General features: G+C 44.7%; 1 protein-coding gene across 1 annotated transcript in view; it reads left to right on the top strand.

Moving 5' to 3' along the window:
• The window catches only part of LOC126092662 (nuclear receptor subfamily 2 group F member 6-like), a 217,890-nt gene that overhangs the window by 122,442 nt on the left and 72,626 nt on the right, over positions 1–22,822 (top strand). The window contains exon 6 of the mRNA XM_049908384.1: positions 1,862–1,911. Coding sequence (XP_049764341.1) covers positions 1,862–1,911 — 50 coding nt within the window. The remainder of the gene's footprint in view (positions 1–1,861; positions 1,912–22,822) is intronic.

A 22,822-nucleotide genomic window follows, 5' to 3' on the forward strand; every position in this document is an offset into this window, starting at 1 on the left:
CAACAGAAACATCTGTTGTAGGGGTCCCGAATTTATAGAGCCACCATTGGTTACTTGATGCTGATTACGTTATTATCTCTGGCTGGTGCCATCGGTAATCAATCGTAATTCTGTTGTCGCGATCGGAATTCTGTTCTTTATCCAACCTGACACCTTCTTTTCAGTTAAAAGTTTTATGGTGTTTGTCAGTCTCAATGGCCTCTCTATACATGTCCGAGTGGATATAGTGTTGCTTTCCACAAAATGTTTCTCTCACTAAATTTTACTGCGTGTTTTCTATTTCGGAAGACATGTTCGGCTACGGCCGATTTGCCAATATATTCCAGGTAGCCGTTTCTTCTGTATTCAGCTAAGCGGGTGTTAATACTTTCTTTTGTGATGCAAGTATACGCTCACCCACGACTACAAAGAATTTTGTATACCACAGGCGTCGCTAGTAGATCCTGTATATGCCTGTATTTTCGTTTTTAAGTATTTTTTTTTATTTTCCTTGTGGGCCTCAAGATCGTCTCAACCACATATTAGTGCAAGACTTTCTCGATCTGATATGTAGTCTTGTTAGCGAACTGGAGGAAAATTTTACAAGTAGTTTCGTCAGTAGAACTGACCTTCTCTCTTCTTGCACGGAGTGCTCGCTCTAGCTCCTTATTTCTCTACTGCAGTAACCATTTTTCTTGAAAGGTGAAACCAGCGTAGCGAGGTGGCAGTGGTTATCACACTGGACTCGCATTCAGGGGGAGGGGGGAGAGGGGGGGTTGGGCCCGTATCCGGCCATTCTGATTTAGGTTTTCCGTGACTTCCTAATATCGCTTCAAGCAAATGCCGGGATGGTTCCTGTTGTGTCTAGACAAGACAGCCTAGACACAATGAGAGGAAGCCGAAAGGTACGCGCTTAAACTCACGCAGGCTGGCGTGAGGTCTGAAACAGGACACGTAATGAATGCTATAAAGAAAAGTACGTAGCTTCTGGAATACTTAACTTTAATCCACATTTGTAGAACATCGCTCTTGATGATACATTAATACAATCTCAATATCAATTGAATACGGCGCCTTGCTAGGTCGTAGCAAATGTAGCTGAAGACTATGCTAACTATCGTCTCGGCAAATGAGAGCGTAGTTGTCAGTGAACCATGGGTATCAACCTCGGCTGTACAACTGGGACGAGTGCTAGTACGTCTCTCTAGACCTGCCGTGTGGTGGCGCTCGGTCTGCAATTACTGACAGTGGCGACACGCGGGTCCGTCGTATACTAGCGGACCGCGGCCGATTTAAAAGCTACCACCTAGCAAGTGTGGTGTCTGGCTGTGACACCACAGTTCCTTTGAAAGGGTACTGCTGATTTCCTTTCCCATCTTTCCCTAATCCGAGCTTGTGCTCCGCCTCTAATGACCTCGTCGTCGACGGGACTTCAAACACTTCCTCCTCCTCCTCGAAAGGCGACAGTCGCTCTTTCGCTGAACGATGCGAGAATTGAATACGAAAAGAAGTACCAGTAGTACCCTCTGCCACATATCGTGAGGAGTGTTGCGGAATATTGATTCTTGAGCACTACCGTTCCTGAGGCGGGTGGTCTATATCAGCGTGCGATTGCCAGACTGTACTCACGTTTGACGCTTACCTTCATCCACAATAATTCGCCTCCGGACTGTGCAGCAACCTCTCTATACATCCCTGAGCCAGATGAGATCCTGTGCGCAGGCCTGCCCGTGCACCTGCTGCCGCTGCTGCAGCCGCCCACGCCGCTGGTGGGCGTGTCCCCCGGCTCCATCTCCGCCGCCCACGGTGTGCACCACGTGCCACCCCCGGCGCCCGTCTGCCCCTCCACCACCGGCAGCACGTGCGGGGGCGGCGCCAGCAGCAACGAGGACGAAGTCACCAGCTCAGAGGAAGCTGGCCGCCACGACAAAGGTGAGCACAACAGTTCCTGCCGCCATAAAACCGGTATAAATTAAAAGTGATGCTGTTTCGTTAATCTCTGATAATTAATGTTTCTATGTAAGGTTTACTTTAACCTCAGCAAAATACACTCCTGGAAATTGAAATAAGAACACCGCGAATTCATTGTCCCAGGAAGGGGAAACTTTATTGACACATTCCTGGGGTCAGATACATCACATGATCACACTGACAGAACCACAGGCACATAGACACAGGCAACAGAGCATGCACAATGTCGGTACTAGTACAGTGTATATCCACCTTTCACAGCAATGCAGGCTGCTATTCTCCCATGGAGACGATCGTAGAGATGCTGGATGTAGTCCTGTGGAACGGCTTGCCATGCCATTTCCACCTGGCGCCTCAGTTGGACCAGCGTTCGTGCCGGACGTGCAGACCGCGTGAGACGACGCTTCATCCAGTCCCAAACATGCTCAATGGGGGACAGATCCGGAGATCTTGCTGGCCAGGGTAGTTGACTTACACCTTCTAGAGCACGTTGGGTGGCACGGGATACATGCGGACGTGCATTGTCCTGTTGGAACAGCAAGTTCCCTTGCCGGTCTAGGAATGGTAGAACGATGGGTTCGATGACGGTTTGGATGTACCGTGCACTATTCAGTGTCCCCTCGACGATCACCAGTGGTGTACGGCCAGTGTAGGAGATCGCTCCCCACACCATGATGCCGGGTGTTGGCCCTGTGAGCCTCGGTCGTATGCAGTCCTGATTGTGGCGCTCACCTGCACGGCGCCAAACACGCATACGACCATCATTGGCACCAAGGCAGAAGCGACTCTCATCGCTGATGACGACACGTCTCCATTCGTCCCTCCATTCACGCCTGTCGCGACACCACTGGAGGCGGGCTGCACGATGTTGGGGCGTGAGCGGAAGACGGCCTAACGGTGTGCGGGACTGTAGCCCAGCTTCATGGAGACGGTTGCGAATGGTGCTCGCCGATACCCCAGGAGCAACAGTGTCCCTAATTTGCTGGGAAGTGGCGGTGCGGTCCCCTACGGCACTGCGTAGGATCCTACGGTCTTGGCGTGCATCCGTGCGTCGCTGCGGTCCGGTCCCAGGTCGACGGGCACGTGCACCTTCCGCCGACCACTGGCGACAACATCGATGTACTGTGGAGACCTCACGCCCCACGTGTTGAGCAATTCGGCGGTACGTCCACCCGGCCTCCCGCGTGCCCACTATACGCCCTCGCTCAAAGTCCGTCAACTGCACATACGGTTCACGTCCACGCTGTCGCGGCATGCTACCAGTGTTAAAGACTGCGATGGAGCTCCGTATGCCACGGCAAACTGGCTGACACTGACGGTGGCGGTGCACAAATTCTGCGCAGCTAGCGCCATTCGACGGCCAACACCGCGGTTCCTGGTGTGTCCGCTGTGCCGTGCGTGTGATCATTGCTTGTACAGCCCTCTCGCAGTGTCCGGAGCAAGTATGGTGGGTCTGACACACCGGTGTCAATGTTTTCTTTTTTCCATTTCCAGGAGTGTAGTTAGGTACAAATATTCTCCAGTCTTCCATCGAATAAAATTACTTCCTCCCACTTGCAAATAAACTACAGAAATTTCCATTGCGTCTCTCCCTCTTTCCGCTCCTCCAGTCCGAACACCCAATCTCTTCCTTTTTGCTGATTCTGTCCTCTCTCACTGCAGTCTGCACTCCGTAATCACACTTGTAGCCACCGATCCCAGCGTAACCGCGACAGTCAACATCCCCCCCCCCCCCCACCCTCTCACTCGGACACACTTCTCTCTCGCATCCTCTTTCAACTGGTTATATCGCCAAAATCCATAAAACCGAGCGCCCACTGCTCACTTGTTTCCTGTGCCGTCTCCCACTGCCGTGCTAGGCCCTTCCAGGTGAATTTGCAATTTAGCCGTTGTCCGGAAACCACACCTATCGTCTTACAAAAGCAAAGCAACACTTGTGCTACTACAAAAATTCACATCCGTCTAGCATCCGCAAACAGCCTCAGAGTTCCCGGAACTGCTACTGTTCTGTAATTACTCCAGGTATCGCCTAAATTCCGTAGCAAGGCTTTTGTACTTGAGCACGTAGGGAAGTCCTCCTTCCACATTCATTAAGTCGTTGCCCAATACAGACGTCTTTCACCTGGCCTTACTAGCAGGTAAGGTGTTATCTTCCCAGCGGCCGGGGTGCAGCCGCAATCCATAGCAGATTTCCCCCAATGATGTTTCACTCAAGAATGATAGACGCAGAGTTAAACATTCCGGTAAGCTCCCGTAAATCAGTGGTAGTCAACCTGGTCCCTGCTGCGTACTAGTGCACGTACTAATTTTTATGGTGGCCAATAAGCACCTCGAGATGACGAGGTGTTGTCGTGTCGTCTGCATCATCATCATTCATTCCCATTACGGTCGGAGGAAGAATTTGGTAAATCACCTCTACTAGGACCTTGCCTAGTACGGCGGTGCGGGTTTCCCGCATCGTCCCCTACGCTCCTCGAAATATGGGACCTCATCATCATCAGTATGCGCTAGGGGTTTTAAAAACATTTGCATTAGGTTTCCATAAAATTTTCGCACGAAGTATTTGGCAAGCGTAATATCTATACACAAAAGGCAGTGTCCTGACTAACTGACTGGCTGACGCACCATCGCCTAGCCCAAACCGCTAAGCATTGAAACTTGAAATTTGGAGAAGGTGTTTATCTTATACTGCACGCGTCGTTTAAGAAGGAATCTTTAAAAATTGTGACCCCAAGGAGATGAAATAGCGGATGAAAGATTTTTGAAAAATGTCGCTATTAAGGCAATTTTGAAACTAGACCTACGAAAATTACGAATTTCACTGTTTTTGAAAATTCAATCCATGCGGAGGTAAAACGGGGAATAAAAGCTTTTATGAAAATATTTCATTTTGTAACCATTTTTGAAGCTAAATCTATAAATATTTGGACTTGGGACATACCCATGTCACTGTTTTTGGAAATTCAGCCCATAACGGGGTGAAAATGGGGTGAAACGTTATACGAGAATATTGCATAGAGAAATCATTTTAATGTTAAATCTTTAAAAATTGGTGTTTGGCTTCTCTGTTTGAGATGAAAAAGATACATGTTCTACTGTTTTTGAATACCAACCCATAAGCAGGTGAAATAGGGCCAGAGTGATTCACTGATTCATCATCGCCCAGCCCAAACCGCTAAGGATAGAAGCTTGAACTTTGGAGAGGGTGGTGATGATATACTGTTGGAATCGCGTAGCAAGGGGTTTGTCCGAAATTCCACTTCTTAGTGTGTAAAATAAGGGATGAAAGGCTTTTTGAAAGCATGTCGGTATGAAGGGAATTTTAAAGCTAGAACTGCGAAAACTGGTATTTGGTTTCTCAGTCAGAGAATAAAAAAATATGTACTTCAGCGTTTTCGGAAATTCAACCTCTGAGATGGTAAAATAGTTGGTGAAAGATTTTTTGAAAATAAATAATTACTAAACAACTACTGAAGGGTTTTTAAGGCTATATCTATGATAATTGGTATTTTACTTCTCGGCTAGAAATAAAATAAGTACGCGTTTCAGTGTTTTTGGAAATTCAGCCCCTAAGGGAGCGTAAGATGGGATGAAAAATGTATGAAAACTGGTATTTCACTTCTCTGTTAGATATAAAGAAATATTTGTTATGGACGCAAGTTGCTTTGTATGGAAATATGTCCCCAAGAACGCTAAAGGTATAATTAACAAAAGCTTTGGACTCTGGCTTCCGAAAAGACTATGCTTATATGGCCTTAACTAGCGTGAGAAGTTTAGATGCTGTTGCAACTTGTGAGCAACACAAAAATTCGACTGAAAAAAAGAAAAAGTCTCTGAAGACCATACAGTCCATGCGAGCGAAGTAGTGTTTGCTAAACTAGTTATTATTATGTGATTTAACTTATGTTACTTTGCCTTATAGATTTTGTAAAGTAAAGTCAGTTCCCTACCTTATAAAACACTATTGCGGAGGAAATGGAGGGGGGTGGGTAGAAAATTTTACTATTAACAAAAATACAGAAGTGTACGGTAGGTAAAAAACGTTGACTGCCCTTAACTTAAATGAACCATCAGACCAGAACATGTTTTTATTATAACCGTTAATTTTTGTCACTTCTGCACACACACTCCTAATCGTGTCCGCGGGCCATTCACTGCAGCTCTGTTAGTTCTTCAGCCACTCTCTTTCATCCTTCTGTGATCGTCGCCACCCTCGGACTGCTACGCTGGCGTCCCTTTAGCACAATTTCTCCTCCTGTCTGCCACGCCTTGATCATGTGATCACCACGCAACGGTTCACAGTAGCAAAACACGCTGTTCTCACGAGATTGTCTGACGAGCACAGTACTTGTCCGAACGATTCCTTTTTTCACGGTGCTTTCTTAACCGAAGTATTACACCTAAGGGACACTGAGTCTAGGCGCTGATTCACTTATTAACTTACATATTAAAAAATTTTTAAAAATGAAAATTAATAAAAATATGAGACGACATCTTAGGTGACTGAGGATATGGGTCTTCACCTAAGAAGACGAAATAAATATTCCAGACCTCAGACCAAGAACAGCTGTCAGCATGAGTAACTTAGAAGAAGACATCCACGGAGTAGTGAAACAAATTAAATCACTTAATAAAAGCAAGTCTTCTGGTCCAGACTGTATACCGGTTAGGTTTCTTTCATAGTATGCTGATGCAGTAGCTGCATACGTAGCAATCACATACAACTGGTCGCTCAACGAAAGATCCGTTCCCAAAGACTGGAAAGTTGTACAAGTCACAGCAATATTAAAGAAAGGTAGTAGGAGTAATTCACTAAATTACAGGCCCATAGCACTAACGTCGATATGCAGCAGGATTTTGGAACATATATTATGTTCGAACATTATGAATTGTCTCGTAGAGAACGGTCTATTGACACACAATCAACGTGGATTTACAAAACATCGTTCTTGTGAAACACAACTAGCTCTTGAGTACTATTGACAAGGGATTTAAAGTTGATTCCGTATTTCTAGATTTCAAAAAGGCCTTTGGAGCTGTACCACACAAGCGGCTTTTAGTGAAACTGTGTGCTTATGGAATGTCGTCTCAGTTGTGTGACTGGATTCGTGATTTCCTGTCGTAGAGGGAACAGTTCGTAATAATTGACGAAAAGTCATCGAGTGAGACACAAGTGATTTCTGGCGTTCCCCAAGGTATTATTATAGACCCCCTGCTGTTCAACATCTATACAGGGTGTTACAAAAAGGTACGGCCAAACTTTCAGGAAACATTTCTCGCACACAAAGAAAGAAAATATGTTATGTGGACATGTGTCCGGAAACGCTTACTTTCCATGTTAGAGCTCATTTTATTACTTCTCTTCAAACCACATTAATCATGGAATGGAAACACACAGCAACAGAACGTACCAGCATGACTTCACTTTGTTACAGGAAATGTTCAAAATGTCCTCCGTTATCGAGGATACATGCATCCACCCTCCGTCGCATGGAATCCCTGATGCGCTGATGCAGCCCTGGAGAATGGCGTATTGTACCACAGCCGTCCACAATACGAGCACGAAGAGTCTCTACATTTGATACCGGGGTTGCGTAGACAAGAGCTTTCAAATGCCTCCATAAATGAAAGTCAAGAGGGTTGAGGTCAGGAGAGCGTGGAGGCCATGGAATTGGTCCGCCTCTACCAATCCATCGGTCACCGAATCTGTTGTTGAGAAGCGTACGAACACTTCGACTGAAATGTACAGGAGCTCCATCGTGCATGAACCACATGTTGTGTCGTACTTGTAAAGGCACATGTTCTAGCAGCACAGGTAGAGTATACCGTATGAAATCATGATAACGTGCTCCATTGAGCGTAGGTGGAAGAACATGGGGCCCAATCAAGACATCACCAACAATGCCTGCCCAAACGTTCACAGAAAATATGTGTTGATGACGTGATTGCACAATTGCGTGCGGATTCTCGTCAGCCCACACATGTTGATTGTGAAAATTTACAATTTGATCACGTTGGAATGAAGAGAACATTTGCACTGAAATGAGGATTGACACATTGTTGGATGAACCAGTCGCAGAAGTGTACCCGTGGAGGCCAATCAGCTGCTGATAGTGCCTGCACACGCTGTACATGGTACGGAAACAACTGGTTCTACCGTAGCACTCTCCATACAGTGACGTGGTCAATGTTACCTTGTACAGCAACAACTTCTCTGACGCTGACATTAGGGTTATCGTCAACTGCACGAAGAATTGCCTCGTCCATTGCAAGTGTCCTCGTCGTTCTAGGTCTTCCCCAGTCGCGAGTCATAGGCTGGAACGTTCCGTGCTCCCTAAGACGCCGATCAATTGCTTCGAACGTCTTCCTGTCGGGACACCTTCTTTCTGGAAATCTGTCTCGATACAAACGTACCGCGCCACGGCTATTGCCCCGTGCTAATCCATACATCAAATGAGCATCTGCCAACTCCGCATTTGTAAACATTGCACTGACTGCAAAACCATGTTCGTGATGAACACTAACCTGTTGATGCTACGTACTGATGTGCTTGATGCTAGTACTGTAGACCAATGAGTCGCATGTCAATACAAGCACCGAAGTCAACATTACCTTCCTTCAATTGGGCCAACTGGCGGTGAATCGAGGAAGTACAATACATACTGACGAAACTAAAATGAGCTCTAACATGGAAATTAAGCGTTTCCGGACACATGTCCACATAACATCTTTTCTTTATTTGTGTGTGAGGAATGTTTCCTGAAAGTTTGGCCGTACCTTTTTGTAACACCCGGTATAAACGAATTAGGAGACAATCTGAGCAGCCGTCTTAAGTTGTTTGCAGATGATGCTGTTGTTTATCGTCTAGTAAACTCATCAGAAGATCAAAACAAATTGCAAAACGATTTAGAAAAAATATCTGAATGGTGCGAAAATTGGCAGTTGCCCCTAAATACTGAAAAGTGTGAGGTCATCCACGTTGTTGTTGTTCTTGTTGTGGTCCAAAGACTCATTTGATGCAGCTCTCCATGATACTCTGTTCTGTGCAAGCCCCTTCATCTCCGAGTAATTACTGCAACCTACATCCTTCTGAATCTGCTTAGTGTAATCATCCCTTGGTCTCCCTTTACATCCACGGGAGAGCTAAAGGGAATCCGTTAAACTTCGGTTACACGATAAATCAGTCAAATCTAACGGCCGAAATTCAGCTCAATACCTAGGAATTGCAATTACGAACAATTTCAATCGGAGAGAACACACGGAAAATGCTATGGGGAAGGCAAATCAAAGACTGCGTTTTGTTGGTAGAACACTTAGAAGATGTAACAGATCTACTAAAGAGACTGCCAAGACTACGCTTGTCCGTCCTCCTATGGAGTACTTTTGCGCGATCTGGGACTCTTATCAGATAGGATCAACGGATTATATAGAGAAAGTTCAAAGAAGAGCAGCACGTTTCGTATTACCGCGAAATAGGGGAGAGAGTGTCACGGACGTGATACAGGATTTGGCATGGACACCATTAAAACAAAGGCGTTTTTCGTTGCGACGGAATCTTCTCACGAAATGTCAGTCACCAACTTCCTCCTCCGAACAAAAAAATATTTTATTGACGTCGACGTACATAGGGAGGAACGATCATCATAATAAAATAAGGGAAATCACAAGCTCGCACGGAAAGATATAGGTGTCCGTTTCTTCCATGCAGCGGAATAATAGAGAATTATTGTAAAGATGGTTCCATTATCCCTCTGCCAGGCACTTATGAGTGATTTGCAAAGTATCCACTCAGATATGTAGATGTAGACCTCACAACAATGTTACCTACTTACATTTTGTTAGACTTCCCGACAGTTTATTGCAGTCTCCTTAATAGTCCCACATTTTTGGTAATTACTGCGTCGTGAAATTGGAACTGGTGACTTTTGGCTCTCTTGTAGATTAATTCATCAGATTATAGAGTTTTCATTAGATGTGCGACATATTTTCTTTAGTTACAAGCTGTTTATTTTTTCGCTACGACGTTTTACGTTACACAGTTGTTCTTTTTGTATCTCTAGGTTTGTCTAACATGCAGCTGCTAATTCAAAATGGCATAATCAATCAAAGATAAATAAACATTATTCCAAAGGGAATCTGAAATCGTATAACTAAATCCCACGACACGTAGATGACAAAATGAATTGGATGATAATGGAATGTGACGTGAAACGAAATTATATAACTCTAAAAACTTTATGTATCCCACAAACGAAAGCACTGCTGTACGAAATATGAGGAAACATGTAACTCAGGTGTAGTTCTTGAGTTTAGCTTCGGGCTTCAAGCCCTTCAGTTGAGTGATCACACAACATACTTCTGAAGCTATCCAGATTTTTATGCCGTAGGCCTACACGACAGTTCAAAACGCAGATGTGATTTACAATTTTGGCGAATGTCAGATTCGTGTTGAAAGAAATCCTGATCGTGCAAATCTAACATGATCTGTCGCTACAAACATTAAAATTCCAAGCAACTGGAACTGTGAAGAATAATAATACGCCAACGAAAAAGAACAGCAACTGGTGAGAGGAATGCAACTAACGTTTTAGCACCGTTAACACACACTCCATACGTCACTTCGAGGCGGCTTCAACGTGCGTGTGAGCTCAACCACACGAGCGGTCTGTGAATGGTACATTCCGGTGCATTTAACGCTTTCCAGATTTCTTCCATCAACAGCTTCATGTCAATAATTCTCAAAATGTTTGCCCCCGGTAGCTGAGGGGTCAGCGCGACAGAATGTCAGTCCTTAGGGCCCGGATTCGATTCCCGACTGGGTCGGAGATTTTCTCCGCTCAGGGACTGCGAGTAATGTTGTCCTAATCATCTTCATTTCATCCCCATCGATGCGCAAGTCGCTGAAGTGGCGTCAAATCCGGCGAACGGTCTACCCTATGGGAGGTCCTAGTCACACGACATTTATTTTTTATTTATTCTCAAAATAATATATATTTTCCTATGTCCGTCTACAAAATCCTGAGCTACGATTTGCATGAAAATACTATGAGATGAAACGGCCATTGGATGTTTTGTGGCGGCGTTCGTAGCGACAAACACTTCGCTGTAGAAACGGCTTACGAAGTCACCGCCACACTTTTAATAGCGGGCCGACCGGTCCGCTGGAACAGTGAACAGAAAGATGAAAACCCAAACACTCTGATTAAATAAAAGTCGGTACTTATCTTTATTAACGAAGATACAGAAGCACAGTAGTGAACTCCGTGTCTACAGAAATCTGTCTAGTTCGAGTCGGAGCGGCTAGGTCAGCGTCGGCTGACGACAAACAACAACTCTGCTGCGATGAACACACAACTGACTAGCAAGTACACAAATCGGTGGCGAGTATACAACTGAGCGGCGAATACAGAACTGTCCTAGCGCTCGCGACTCCAGCGCTTAAGAAGCCAGAAGCCAGCGGTGGCGCGCGCAGACTTGCGGCGATTTCCTGTATCGCTGGCGCTGCTTATGCGGACGGCGTCCGGACTTTGATGCTGCCAACCTTTTGGCAGCGGGCTCGGTTGGCATTACTGGCTAGGATATAACAGGATGTACCTGACTACTCTCAAGCTCTTGACCAAGTTGATTATTATTTCCTAAATTGCCTTACACGTGTCGACATTCCGTCATTTTAAAAGGCTGTCTAAAATACGACAGGAAACTGGTATCAATAAACAGAAAATTGGTATCAAGAAAACTGGTATCAAGAAATTCAAACAACCTGAGAAGACGCAACCCTGGAAACTCCATACGTCAGTATCGTCAGTACTATAGGGCAGCCCTCCAGATTGCCTTATCAAATTAAGACTCCTCAACCACCAAAAATCAGTTTAACCAAAACACCATTCGGGATTATAATCATGTTACGGTGACCTGGTCGTGGAAATGACTGAAAAGTATTTAAAAAATTTTATCTCCATCTGAAAGACTAAATTTCTCCCGTTTCCAAAAATGGGTGCATTATCAACTTTAAAATTGTTTATTTGTTCTTAAACGCTCTTTGAACAAAAGTCTGCACACCAGCCACGTCTCCTTTCAGTTCACTGTCGCACTGCCACAGTCATGCAAACAATAAAGTCAATATAGGGGGACTTTGCAGATACCAAATTATTTAGTAGATGTCTACATGGCCACACACAGAACCATAATAAGAGTTTCAACATTTGTGTGTCGCAACAAGTACCAAAAACAGTGTTTGTTGGAAGGACGGTACTCAAAATAGGTATGATATTTGCTGTCATCTGTTTCAATGATGGTGCAATTAGCAGGACAAAAATAACCGACAAATTAGTCACCTAACCAGGAAATAATATGATAGTTTCTCCGACTGCCATAGATCGTCAGCGAGTAGTTGAAGCTGAAAGGCAGCGGAGGCCACCACTGTAGAGTTCAGAGTAAGGAAAGGACGGCGTCGATGATTTCAGCCGTAAATAGGAATATTAAAAAGGGTAGGAAGATTTTTCTGTTTAGAAAAAGTGACAAAAAGCAGATTTCAGAGTACCTGTTGGCTCAACACAAAAGTTTTGTCTCAAGTACAGATAGTGTTGAGGATCAGTGGACAAAGTTCAAAACCGTCGTACATTATGCGTTAGATGAGTATGTGCCAAGCAAGATCGTAAGAGATGGAAAAGAGCCACCGTGGTACAACAACCGAGTTAGAAAACTGCTGCGGAAGCAAAGGGAACTTCACAGCAAACGTAAACATAGCCAAAGCCTTGCAGACAAATAAAAATTACGCGAAGCGAAATGTAGTGTGAGGAGGGCTATGCGAGAGGCGTTCAATGAATTCGAAAGTAAAGTTCTACGTACTGACTTGGCAGAAAATCTTAAGAAATTTTGGTCTTATGTCAAAGCGGTAGGTGGATCAAAACAAAACGTCCAGACACTCTGTGACCAAAATGGTACTGAAACAGAGGATGACAGACTAAAGGCCGAAATACTAAATGTCTTTTTCCAAAGTTGTTTCACAGAGGAAGATTGCACTATAGTTCCTTCTCTAGATTGTCGCACAGATGACAAAATGGTAGATATCGAAATAGACGACAGAGGGATAGAGAAACAATTAAAATCGCTCAAAAGAGGAAAGGCCTCTGGACCTGATGGGATACCAGTTCAATTTTACACAGAGTACGCGAATGAACTTGCCCCCCTTCTGGCAGCGGTGTACCGTAGGTCTCTAGACGAGCGTAGCGTTCCAAAGGATTGGAAAAGGGCACAGGTCATCCCCGTTTTCAAGAAGGGACGTCGAACAGATGTGCAGAACTATAGACCTATATCTCTAACGTCGATCAGTTGTAGAATTTTGGAACACGTATTGTGTTCGAGTATAATGACTTTTCTGGAGACTAGAAATCTACTCTGTAGGAATCAGCATGGGTTTCGAAAAAGACGGTCATGTGAAACCCAGCTCGCGCTATTCGTCCACGAGACTCAGAGGGCCATAGATACGGGTTCACAGGTAGATGCCGTGTTTCTTGACTTCCGCAAGGCGTTCGATACAGTTCCCCACAGTCGTTTATTGAACAAAGTAAGAGCATATGGACTATCAGACCAATTGTGTGATTGGATTGAGGAGTTCCTAGATAACAGGACGCAGCATGTTACTCTCAATGGAGAGAAGTCTTCCGAAGTAAGAGTAATTTCAGGTGTGCCGCAGGGGAGTGTCATAGGACCGTTGCTATTCACAATATACATAAATGACCTGGTGGATGACATCGGAAGTTCACTGAGGCTTTTTGCAGATGATGCTGTGGTGTGTCGAGAGGTTGTAACAATGGAAAATTGTACTGAAATGCAGGAGGATCTGCAGCGAATTGACGCATGGTGCAGGGAATGGCAACTGAATCTCAATGTAGACAAGTGTAATGTGCTGCGAATACACAGAAAGATAGATCCCTTATCATTTAGCTACAAAATAGCAGGTCAGCAGCTGGAAGCAATTAATACCATAAATTATCTGGGAGTACGCATTAGGAGTGATTTAAAATGGAATGATCATATAATGTTGATCGTCGGTAAAGCAGGTGCCAGCCAGACTGAGATTCATTGGAAGAATCCTAAGGAAATGCAATCCGAAAACAAAGAAAGTAGGTTACAGTACGCTTGTTCGCCCACTGCTTGAATACTGCTCAGCAGTGTGGGATCCGTACCAGATAGGATTGATAGAAGATATAGAGAAGATCCAATGGAGAGCAGCGCGCTTCGTTACAGGATCATTTAGTAATCGCGAAAGCGTTACGGAGATGATAGATAAACTCCAGTGGAAGACTCTACAGGAGAGACGCTCAGTAGCTCGGTACGGGTTTTTGTCAAAGTTTCGAGAACATACCTTCACCGAAGAGTCAAGCAGTATATTGCTCCCTCCTACGTATATCTCGCGAAGAGACCATGAGGATAAAATCAGAGAGATTAGAGCCCACACAGAGGCATACCGACAATCCTTCTTTCCACGAACAATACGAGACTGGAATAGAAGGGAGAACCGATAGAGGTACTCAAGGTACCCACCGCCACACACCGTCAGGTGGCTTGCGGAGTATGGATGTAGATGTAGATGTAGAAAAAGTGTAGAGGATAAAGAAACAGCTGGCCAGCAAGAATATGCTGCTAGAATGTTCTAAAAGAGGCATTCGGCGAGTCAAAAGCACTGCGAACAGTCTTTTCTCATTTTCTCGAAACTACATTTTCCGAACTTTAGGTACATATATCTTCACTATGGTTCGAGATATGTTCACCAAATTTCTCCCAAGTGAAGAATGGTATCTCATTATATTATGCCTAATACATTGCAGAAAATTTCTGTGTTTGTCATCCTGAAAACAATTTTAGCGGTAATTTCCGAGCAAAATAATTATCTGGTATAATAAAGATTTTTCTGTTTCCTCAGGTGGATCACAAACTACAAAACGAGAGGCATAATGTGTTCCTATGAGTGTTAACAGCAGCGTGCCTCAGTATGAATGCTGTTAGACTGATGATGCACCAGAAAATAGTACCAGAAATGAAACGAATGTTATAAAAGCATCTATTAGACAAAATGTTGTGATTCTTAAACTATAACTGACAATTTAATAAATTTTCTTGTACAGCTTCAGTTAATGTCACTCATTCAGGGTCAAGCCCGCAACTTCCTCCGCACTGCAGGTCACGGGTAACACGCAACGAAAGCGAAGCATAAAAACACAGGCCGTTCAGTCCACGTCCCCTTAAACAAGTGCAACATTGTCTGCCTCCACAGCTGAGTGGTCAGCGTGGCTGACTATCGTCGGTTCAAGGCCACATCGGGGGCTGGGTTTTATATTTTCCTCGTCGTCATCGACGAACAAGACGCCGAGGTGGCGTCAAATAAAAAACCTTGCACCAGGCGGCCGAACAACCCGAGGTGGTGTCTCTCTGCCAATAATTCCATACGACCATTTCATTTCAGTGTAATACTGAAGACAATAATGGTACACCGATAATAGTGCAACCTCTTCCCATTTTCATATATTACATTTTTTTCGTAGGAATCCAGTAATCAAATAACACACAATATAAGTAGATGAGGCAGTCTGAATGGCTCCCATACATTACTGGTGATACTGATGTATGGCGTTTTCAAGGTTGCGGCATCTCTGTTTGTTTGAATTTCCTGCCTGTGTGACGCTTATACGTTTGCCCCCTGTTTCACTGGGGTTTGCTCTTACTGGTGGAGACGGCAATGCGTGGGTGCCGCCTGTTCCATCAAACGCAACCGCTGCAATTCTCGTCTGATATTTCAATATTTTGTAAAATATTGTATACCGGTATTTATGACCTTCCACTGATGACATATTTTGTGCGTTATAATTAACTCCCCGATGTTATTCAATCTGTATATTGAGCAAGCAGTAAAGGAAACAAAAGAAAAATTCGGAGTAGGTATTAAAATCCATGGAGAAGAAATAAAAACTTTGAGGTTCGCCGATGACATTGTAATTCTGTCAGAGACAGCAATGGACTTGGAAGAGCAGTTGAACGGAACGTATGGTGTCTTGAACGGAGGATATAAGATGAACATCAACAAAAACAAAACGAGGATAATGGAATGTAGTCGAATTAAGTTGGGTGATGTTGAGGGTATTAGATTAGGAAATGAGACACTTAAAGCAGTGAAGGAGTTTTGCTATTTGGGGAGCAAAATAACTGATGATGGTCGAAGTAGAGAGGATATAAAATGTAGACTGGTTCAAAAATGGTTCAAATGGCTCTGAGCACTATGGGACTCAACTGCTGAGGTCATAAGTCCCCTAGAACTTAGAACTACTTAAACCTAACTAACCTAAGGACATCACAAACATCCATGCCCGAGGCAGGATTCGAACCTGCGACCGTAGCGTTCTTGTGGCTCCAGACTGCAGCGCCTTTAACCGCACGGCCACTTCGGCCGGCTGTAGACTGGCAATGGCAAGGAAAGCGTTTCTGAAGAAGAGAAATTTGTTAACATCGAGTATAGATTTAAGTGTTAGGAAGTCATTTCTGAAAGTATTTGTATGGAGTGTAGCCATGTATGGAAGCGAAACATGGACGGTAAATAGTTTGGACAAGAAGATAATAGAAGCTTTCGAAATGTGGTGCTACAGAAGAATGCTGAATATTAGATGGGTAGATCACGTAACTAATGAGGAAGTATTGAATAGGATTGGGGAGAAGAGAAGTTTGTGCCACAACTTGACCAGAAGAAGGGATCGGTTGGTAGGACATGTTCTGAGGCATCAAGGGATCACCAATTTAGTATTGGAGGGCAGCGTGGAGGGTAAAAATCGTAGGGGGAGACCAAGAGATGAATACACTAAGCAGATTCAGAAGGATGTAGGTTGCAGTAGGTACTGGGAGATGAAGAAGCTTGCACAGGATAGAGTAGCATGGAGAGCTGCATCAAACCAGTCTCAGGACTGAAGACCACAACAACAACAACAACAAACTTGTTACAACTGCTTTATACTATGTAATGATGAAAAGCTTAATCGTGAACAAACAAATTCATCGTGTACCACGTACCTAACGCCATCTAGCGGTTTAATCCACCTAGTTTCAACCTTGTTCCTTGATAGCAGTTTGCACTTTGCCTCTTAGTTAAGAGTGGTGACGAGAAACAAAGTGTCTGTTTGATAATTTTCTATGTGTCACATTAAGACATAATATTTGGTAAAGCAAAAAACCATATTCTACTCACTATACTACATTTCTAATCAAAGTTGAAAATTTAATATATTTCGTATCTTTTTATACCAGTTTTGTAATGTATTTCATAGTATTTGAAAATGATGGAATTTCGAAATGCATTAGACGATTCTGGAACTAATAAAAATTGTGGCGAAGATAACTGAAAGTTATCAAAAAGAAAATACTGCGAGCGACCTGCGTCATTAGCAAGTCATCAAACCATTGGTTCGGTTCCGAATTGTGTCTGAATATTTCAAGGAATACTTTTCGAGCGTGCATATTTGTCTCCATCTCGCCTTCCCTTCCTCGTCTTCCCCATACCCATCGTGAATAGGTCCGACGCGCTTATTTCTGAAGGAAGAAGTTTATAATTTTGTAAACTCATCCTGCGTTACACGTTAACCTGTCGGTTTGCTCCACCTTTTAATTTACCGGTCTACCTTCCACCCTTCGCTCACAGAAAGTACATTATCGATTTACTCAATATGGAAGGACGTTTCGCTTTTTTTGTTTTCAAAGTCAGTAATCGGCTGATGAATGTAGTCTACCGAAACGTGTGTCATTAAGCCGGTGTTTCTTACTTAATTATGACAGAGATAACGAGTCTCCCACTTCGAAGCTCGGTAACGAGAAATTAATTTGCTCTTGCAACGTAAGTAAACGAAATATCGAACGCTAACATAATTCAAAGACGATGAAGAAAAGGATGGACGGGCGTCGCACATGAATTCGAGAGGAATTTTGCTAAAGTACAGAGTGACAATTATTGGACTTAATGAAATAAAATCGTCATAACTTCTAAACGATTGTCTTTAGGACGTCAAACTGCATTGTTGGCCGCGGGGCTGGTGGAAGTTAGTATGTGCAGGCTTACACGTCTTGTTATCGGCCATTTGCACGTGAAATTGTCATGGTACAGCGTGCCTGAGCGAATAGCGCTTGTGAAGGCCCACTATGCGACCAATAACAGCCCAACAGCGGCTCAAAGGAAGCTTGCGACCGAGTTCAAGCTGAAGAGAGCGGCTCCAAGTGTGATAACAATCAAGAATTTGATTCCCAAATTTGAGAGAACTGGTTCTGTTCGTGATGACAGGGTTGGCAATGTCGGTCGTTCAAAAACGGTGAAAACGCCTGAAAACATCGAGAAGACATGCTCTGTGTTTCACCCAGCCCCAGGGAATCGATTAGACGAGCTGCACAATAGGTGGGAATCAACCGTGGGACACTGCGACAAATTGTTGTTGAATCTCTTCCGATACAGAATTCAAACCTATGAGTCATTAAGCCAAAGGGTCATGGAACAGCGGTTGTGTTTCGCCGGCACTATTGTCCACAGAACTGATGGAATTTGATGTGAATATGGTTTGGTTTAGCGACGAAGCCCACTTTCATTCGGATGGGTTCGTCAATAAGCAAAGTTAGCACATTTGGGGGACTGAGAACCCGCATTTCGCGATAGAAGTCTCTTCAACTTCAATGAATGACTGTGTGGTGTGCAATATCCAGTCACGAAGTAATCTGTACGATATTCCTTGATGGCACGGTGATTACCGAACGGTACCTGAAGATTTTGGAAGATAATTTCATCCCTATTATCCAAAGTGACCCTGATTTCGACACAATGTGGTTCATGTAAGAGGGAGCTCGACCCCATCGAAGCAGAAGAGTGTTTGATGTCCTGGAGGAGCATTTTGAGGACCGCTTTCTGTCTCTGGGGTACCCAGAGGCCACTGGCATGGGCCTCGATTGACCATCATATTCTCCGGATCTGAACACATGCGACTCCTTGCTGCGGAGCTATATTAAAAACAAGGTGTACAGCAATAACACGAAAACCAATGCTGAGCTGAAAACAGCAATTCAGAAGGTCATGGACAGCATCAATATTCCGACACTTGAGCGGGTCATGCAGAATTTCGCTATTCGTCTGCGCCACATCTTCGTCAACGATGGCAGGCACATCGAACATGTCATAACCTAAATCCTAACGTCTGTAGTGACGTATACATGTTAAATAAAGTGTGTGCACGCCTTAATTTGTAACTAATTTTCGTTTTTTTTAATGTACAAAGTGCTTCAATAATTGTCACCCTGCCGCGCGAGATTAGCCGAGCGGTCTCAGGCGCGGCAGTCGTGGACTGACTGACTGACTGTGTGGCTGGTCCCGGCAGAGGTTCGAGTCCTCCCTCGGGCATGGGTGTGGGGTGTGTGTGTTTGTGCAAGCTTAGGGACTGATGACCTTAGCAGTTAAGTCCCATAAGATTTCAAATACATTTGCAAAAAAAAAAAAAAAAAAAAAAAAATGCCACTCTGTATTTATTGTTAGATTTTGCTTACATACTTTTAGGTGACTCTTAGGTTGTGAGTTTATACGAACAAATATATTTTTCCGTTTCTTTAATTTTCAACATTTGATTTTCACATTGACGAAAGAAAGTTTAGCAACGTCAATAAATGTGGAACGATCTTCCAAACGAGTCTGTCTGAACGCGTAAGTTGAACAGTTCTTTCTTAGAGTATAAATAAAAGGATGCAAAAGATTTGAATATTTGCGGTAATTTTTAGATGATAGGGAAATGTAATGTAACATTGTCATGCTGATAGAAAGAACGATCGTCTCTAAACTGTTTGAATACTATATGCAGTACACAACGTTCTAAAATGTGTTCATATCGTTGGGTATTTAACGTTTTCTTAAGCGCAGTGACGTGGCTACAGCCTAACCATGAAAAATACCCCTAAACTGTAACATCATCTACTGCATATTTCATTGTTGGCACAACACATGACGACAGGTAACGTTTTCCAGTCGTTTACCAAATCCAAACCCTTCTGTAGGACTGCTGGAGCGCGATTCATCACTCCATATCTCTCGTAATCCACTGTCTTCATCTACATCTATACTCTGCAACCACTGTGTGGTGCATGAGGTGCATGCCGCAGGGTACGTCCCATTGTACCAGTTATTAGGGTTTTCTCCTGTTCCATTCGCGTATGGAGCGCGGAGAGAATGATTGTTTGAACGCCTCTGTGTGTGCAGAAATTATTCTAATCTTACCTTCACAATACCAATGTGAACAATACACAGGGGGTTGTAGCAATTTCCTGGAGTAATAATTTAAAGCCAATTCTTAAAACTTTGTTCATAGGCTTTCTCGGGATAGTTTACGCCTATCTTCAAGAATCTTCCATTCAGTTCCTTCAGTATATCTGTGACACTCTCCCACGGATTAAACAAATATGTGACAATTCGTGCTGCTCCTCTCTGTATGCGTTCAATATCCCCTGTTAATCCTATCTGGTATGGGTCCCACACACTTGTGTAATATTCTAGACCTGGTCGCACGAGTGATTTGTAAGCAATCTCCTTTGTAGATTGATTGCACTTCCCCAGTATTCTGCCTATAAACCGTGTCTACCACCTGCTACCAAGTGACATTGCTTCTTACACCATTTCAAGCGTCCCTTAGCCTTGCCTACAGAAATACACTCCTGGAAATTGAAATAAGAACACCGTGAATTCATTGTCCCAGGAAGGGGAAACTTTATTGACACATTCCTGGGGTCAGATACATCACATGATCACACTGACAGAACCACAGGCACATAGACACAGGCAACAGAGCATGCACAATGTCGGCACTAGTACAGTGTATATCTACCTTTCGCAGCAATGCAGGCTGCTATTCTCCCATGGAGACGATCGTAGAGATGCTGGATGTAGCCCTGTGGAACGGCTTGCCATGCCATTTCCACCTGGCGCCTCAGTTGGACCAGCGTTCGTGCTGGACGTGCAGACCGCGTGAGACGACGCTTCATCCAGTCCCAAACATGCTCAATGGGGGACAGATCCGGAGATCTTGCTGGCCAGGGTAGTTGACTTACACCTTCTAGAGCACGTTGGGTGGCACGGGATATATGCGGACGTGCATTGTCCTGTTGGAACAGCAAGTTCCCTTGCCGGTCTAGGAATGGTAGAACGATGGGTTCGATGACGGTTTGGATGTACCGTGCACTATTCAGTGTCCCCTCGACGATCACCAGTGGTGTACGGCCAGTGTAGGAGATCGCTCCCCACACCATGATGCCGGGTGTTGGCCCTGTGTGCCTCGGTCGTATGCAGTCCTGATTGTGGCGCTCACCTGCACGGCGCCAAACACGCATACGACCATCATTGGCACCAAGGCAGAAGCGACTCTCATCGCTGAAGACGACACGTCTCCATTCGTCCCTCCATTCACGCCTGTCGCGACACCCTGGAGGCGGGCTGCACGATGTTGGGGCGTGAGCGGAAGACGGCCTAACGGTGTGCGGGACCGTAGCCCAGCTTCATGGAGACGGTTGCGAATGGTCCTCGCCGATACCCCAGGAGCAACAGTGTCCCTAATTTGCTGGGAAGTGGCGGTGCGGTCCCCTACGGAACTGCGTAGGATCCTACAGTCTTGGCGTGCATCCGTGCTTCGCTGCGGTCCGGTCCCAGGTCGACGGGCACGTGCACCTTCCGCCGACCACTGGCGACAACATCGATGTACTGTGGAGACCTCACGCCCCACGTGTTGAGCAATTCGGCGGTACGTCCACCCGGCCTCCCGCATGCCCACTATACGCCCTCGCTCAACCACCAACTGCACATACGGTTCACGTCCACGCTGTCGCGGCATGCTACCAGTGTTAAAGACTGCGATGGAGCTCCGTATGCCACGGCAAACTGGCTGACACTGACGGCGGCGGTACACAAATGCTGCGCAGCTAGCGCCATTCGACGGCCAACACCGCGGTTCCTGGTGTGTCCGCTGTGCCGTGCGTGTGATCATTGCTTGTACAGCCCTCTCGCAGTGTCCGGAGCAAGTATGGTGGGTCTGACACACCGGTGTCAATGTGTTCTTTTTTCCATTTCCAGGAGTGTATGTGGCGTATGAGGAGCTGCTCTTCTATTGTACCTCTATTCCTTTTAAATCGCCACGCACGGTTATTGTGCAAGATGGGCTCCTGGTAGCCCTTTGGAACTCACAAGTGATTCGTTTCGCTGATTTCACGCGATTTTTACAACCAACCTCTATAATGCTCAACGGTCCCCGTCCGACAATACATGAGGTTTGCTTGATCTTGGTTTAGCTGTGTTTATTCCTTCGCGTTTCCATTTCACAATCGCATCAACGACAGTTGCGCATCTTTTAGAGGGGTTGAAATGTCCTGGTTGGATTTGTTACTCAGGTGACATCCAATTCACTGAACTGTGCTAACCGAGCGATTCTGCTATTACTGCTTCTCAACTGAGAACTCGACACTCACCACCTATAACATTTTTTTCCCTTTCTTTCATAGACTTTCTGTTGATTTTGAATTTCTGTCGACTGTTTCATTGTTTAGCGGTGATCGGAAAAATTTTTAGGCCGACGTGCAGAGTGTTGCGTTCTTTGTTTGGTCCTAGACTACCAAACATTGATCAACAAAATCTGCGCTCCACACCTGACAATGAGAGATGCGAACTGTTGAAATATCGAATAAAGACAAAATGACAACTCGACCGAGAAATATGGAAACCACCATTTTCCACGATAAAGCTTGAAAGCTGAAGCTGTGACGTCTACACTTATGCTATCATTTAATGTAAGAGAGAGACTTTTTGGAGAAACAGTATGTTTGGTGA

This window comes from Schistocerca cancellata, chromosome 7, assembly GCF_023864275.1.
Source record: "Schistocerca cancellata isolate TAMUIC-IGC-003103 chromosome 7, iqSchCanc2.1, whole genome shotgun sequence".
NCBI classification, from domain to species: Eukaryota; Metazoa; Arthropoda; class Insecta; order Orthoptera; family Acrididae; genus Schistocerca; species Schistocerca cancellata.